The 4,076-nt window shown below is 47.9% G+C and overlaps 1 protein-coding gene across 3 annotated transcripts in view; it reads right to left on the bottom strand.

Moving 5' to 3' along the window:
* Tm9sf4 (transmembrane 9 superfamily member 4) overlaps positions 1 to 4,076 on the bottom strand; it is a 50,000-nt gene that overhangs the window by 17,030 nt on the left and 28,894 nt on the right. For all 3 annotated transcript variants that reach the window (XM_031372320.1, XM_031372321.1, XM_031372322.1), the window contains exons 7-9: positions 2,579 to 2,697; positions 2,366 to 2,477; positions 1,490 to 1,560 (exon numbers count right to left, since the gene is read on the bottom strand). In XM_031372320.1, coding sequence (XP_031228180.1) covers positions 1,490 to 1,560; positions 2,366 to 2,477; positions 2,579 to 2,697 — 302 coding nt within the window. The remainder of the gene's footprint in view (positions 1 to 1,489; positions 1,561 to 2,365; positions 2,478 to 2,578; positions 2,698 to 4,076) is intronic.

Below are 4,076 nucleotides of genomic sequence, written 5' to 3'. Positions count from 1 at the left end.
GGGTCTTACTTTGTATGAAACTCACTATAGAGATTAGGCTGGCCTGGAACTCACAGAGGTTTGTCTGCTTTTGCCTGCGCCCCCAGAGTGCTGGAATTAAAGGTATGAGCCACATGTCAGGCTCTCATATTAATTAACAATTAGTACAGTATGTTTTTGTGTATGTACATGTGGAGGTCAGAGGCCAACAATGGGTGTCTTCCTCAATTGCTCTCCACCTTATCTTTTTGACTCAAGGCCCTTCTTTGAACCCCAGGGACTCCTTCACATTCTGCCCCTTCAGCACCGGGTTAAAGGTGCATGCTGCCACCCTAACTCTACATGGGCACTCGGGATCTGAACTCAGGTCCTCACGTCTGTGTGGCAAGGCAAGCCCTTTACCAACTGAGCCATCCCTCAGTCCCACAATTAATAAAAAGGTAAGAAGGAAAGAAGTTGTGTGTGGTCTAGCATTCAGAGGCTGAGGCAGAAGGATCTCCAGTTTGAAAGAGCCCAGGCAACATAGTGAGACCCTGTCTCAACAACAAGAAAAAAAAATCTGTGCTACTTACTTGTCCCAACATCACTTTCTTATGACAGTTTGAATCTGAGTTTGGGCAGGAGTGGGGATGGGGTTTCCTGAACGGTGTGTGTCTGTATCAAACTGGGCATGTCGGCATACCAAAAAATCATGTAATTATTGGCTATGTATAGTTAGTTTCTTGTCTATATAAGAAATGTTTGATACATAAGAAATTAGGAATTTTTTTTTAGTTCTTTTTGTTTTTTGGTGGTGGGGGTGATGATTATTTTTGGATCTTGGCAGGCCTAGAATTCACTACTTATATCAGGCTAACTTTGAACTCATACAGCTCGACCTGCCTCTGTCTCCCAGGAAATAATAGGGACAAACAACCATGCTGGGCCTTGCTGATTTGACACAGGGTCCTGCTCTGGAGGCAAGTTACCTCAAGCCTTTGCTGCCTCACCTTACTGAGTGCTAAGATCACAGGTGTATAATAAGATGCCTAGCTCTAGTTTTAAATTTAAAATTTTTTTTAAAAGATTATATTTATGTATTCATTTATTTACTAAGTATGTATGTGGGGTATACATGTATAATAATGTGTAGGTGGAGGTCAGAGGACAACCTGTGGGAGCCAATTCTCTATTTCCACCATGTGGGTCTCAAGGATCAAACTCAAGTTGTAATGCTTGGTGGCAAGCACCCTTAGCCTGATGCACCATTTCAAAAACTACTTTAAAAATGTTAAGTGATAAAATAACCAAGGGTTTTTGTTTTTCTTTTGTGACTTTTTCCAAACACCTACCACTTTGAGGAATTAAAAAAAAATACCACTTTTTCCTTTCAGTGCCTTTGAAATTTACTGTGATCTCTCTCATACACGTGCATGTGTGCATGCATGCACACAGGCCTGGCAAGTGCAGAGCCCTACTGTTAGCTTGTCCTCCCTCTTCCAGTCTGTCCGCCCCAGCCAAGACCTCGTACAATGTCATCCTCCTTGTTGTAGTTGGCGATGTCCTTCCGCAGGGTCCGGATAATAATCATGCTGAGGATGCCTGCAAGGACAGGGTTGGAGGGTGAGCAGAGCTCACGGAGTGGTCTAGCTCTATGCCCTTTTCAACAGGACCTGGACATGAGGCCACCCAGACGCCTCCCACATAAGCAGAGTTCTACTCCAGCTGAGCAGGGGTTATGCAGAGAAGGAAGCTGCTGGGATGGCAGAGGTGGCCACGGGCAGCTGCTTTGTGTGTCAGGGAGGAGAGTCCCATGCCATGCCTATTACTGGCAATGCCCTAAATAACTGCCTTCCACCCATGCATCAAGACTCACATGGAGCCCCTTCCCCTCTCATTGCCCCTCAGCAGTTCAGGAGACACCACCGTCACTCTGCTTCACTTGTCCTGTCTCCCTCTCTAGGTAGCAGCATAGTGCTTAGAACATGGGCTCATGACTATAAGCTCACTTTGTGCTTCTAGACTTCCTGAGCTGAGAACTGGCATTAGTGGAGCCTGGGTGGCAGCCAGCCTCTTCATAGGCAGTGAAAAAGCAGGAGCGACTGCTGTCTTTGCCTCTCACAACATGTAAGCAATCACCCTCACTCTACCTCTGCCTAGAGTCTCTCCACCCAGCTTCCTGCCAGCTCGTCTCACAGCAGGACCATGCATGCTTCTGGAGGTTGTTGAATGAATCAGTCACTGTGCACAGACCAATTCTTGTTCATTTCCGTACACAGGGGGGCTGGCGCAGGACCATGGGGACTGCTCCCAACCACACACAGCCCTGACAACACCCTAGAAACACCCCATAAGTAATGTGATGCCTCTGACCCCCAACTCCACCTTCAATTCTCAGAGGTCTCACCTGACAGGAAGAAGACCACCACGACAGAGTTAATGATGGAAAACCAGTGGATCTGCACATCACTCATGGTTAGGTAAGTGTCCCATCGAGAGGCCCATTTGATGTCACTTTCCTGGCAGGCATGAGGAAGCAGAATCAGGTTTCCTGTTGGACAGAGGATCCCAGCCCAGAGCAAGCCCTCCTCCCCAGGCCAGAGCAGGCGTTCTGTCTCACCTCCCAGTGCACAGAGTAGGTGAAGTACAGCTGATTCTCCTTAGTGGGGTCAATTTCTTGGGGTAAGGAGTTGGTACCCTCGGGTAGGGTACATGAACTCTTCTCGTCTGTTTTGAGGTCTGTGAGAGACAGAGACCCAGTCTGCTCTCACAGTGACCAGTACCATTCCCCTAGGCAGGGCTATTCTGCAAGGGTCTCAAGGTCGACCTGCCATCAGGGTTGCGTGGAAGCTGGGAGCATAGAAGGTGACTGTGGCTTTTATAGCTATATCAAGACTCACCCAGGGCCAGGCAGTGGTGGCGCATGCCTTTAATCCCAGTACTTGGGAGGCAGAGGCAGGATTTCTGAGTTTGAGGGCAGCCTGGTCTACAGAGTGAGTTCCAGGACAGCCAGAGCTATACAGAGAAACCCTGCCTCGAAGGAAAAAAAAAAAACCAAAAAACTCACATGGGGCCTTGGCTTTGCCAAGGGGGGGAGGGGAGGAGGGAGGGAGAGAGAGAGAGAGAGAGAGAGAGAGAGAGAGAGAGAGAGAGAGAGAGAGAGAGAGAGAGAGAGAGAGAGAGAGAGAGAGAGAGAAAGAGAGAGAGAGAGAGAGAAAGAGAGAGAAAGAGAGAGAGAAAGAGAGAGAGAGAGAGAGAGAGAGAGAGAGAGAGAGAGAGAGAGAGAGTTTAATTCCTTCCATCCAAAAAGCAGCTGGCTCTCTACATTCTCCCCACTAGTCCATGGACTCCTCTCCATTCAATCAGGCAACATGCCCAACAGTGGCTCCTTCCATCTGCTTATCACTCAGGCATCTATTACTTTAGTAACCCAAGCATTCCGATGCCTTCCCCTTCCACTCATTCATCACTTCATCTAGCATATGATACACATACGCTAGAGAAACCAGCATATAGTAAACACCCACCATGGGCCAGGCACCACGCTGGTGAGAGAAGAACAGAGTGCAATCTTGAAGAGCCACGGAGAGTGTAAGAACCTCTAAAAATCATGTGTAAATGCTGAGCTGTGCCTGTGACATACACAGGAGAGGCAGGATGGTGCCTACACTCAGTTTTCATGCTTTAGGATTGTTACATGTGGAAAGTCATGAGCCACAATTTTTTCAATAAGCCAAAACATCACCAGTATGGAAAAAAGGCTTGGAGTGGTGATCCATGTCTGTGATTCCAAAGGCTGGCAGGAGACAGAGCTCAGTGTAGAGCACTTGCCTAGTATGTCAGGCTGAGAACTGACCCCTAGCATATGAAAAGGGAGAAAAAAGAGGATCCATGCACTCAAGGCCAGTTTGGGCTGCATGGTGAGACCTTGTCTTAAGAACAGAGTGTGGTGAATCATGCCTTTAATCCCAGCACTCCAGAGTTAGAGGGAGACAGACCTTTGTGAGTTCAAGGCTGGATTGATCTGCATAGTGAGTTCCAGGACAGCCAGGCCTATTTACAGAGACTATGTCTCAAAAACAAGCAGAATGGCCGGGCAGTGGTGGCGCACGCCTTTA

This window comes from Mastomys coucha, unplaced genomic scaffold (assembly GCF_008632895.1).
Source record: "Mastomys coucha isolate ucsf_1 unplaced genomic scaffold, UCSF_Mcou_1 pScaffold15, whole genome shotgun sequence".
NCBI lineage: Eukaryota > Metazoa > Chordata > Mammalia > Rodentia > Muridae > Mastomys > Mastomys coucha.
This window is presented reverse-complemented; position numbering and strand designations above follow the sequence as displayed.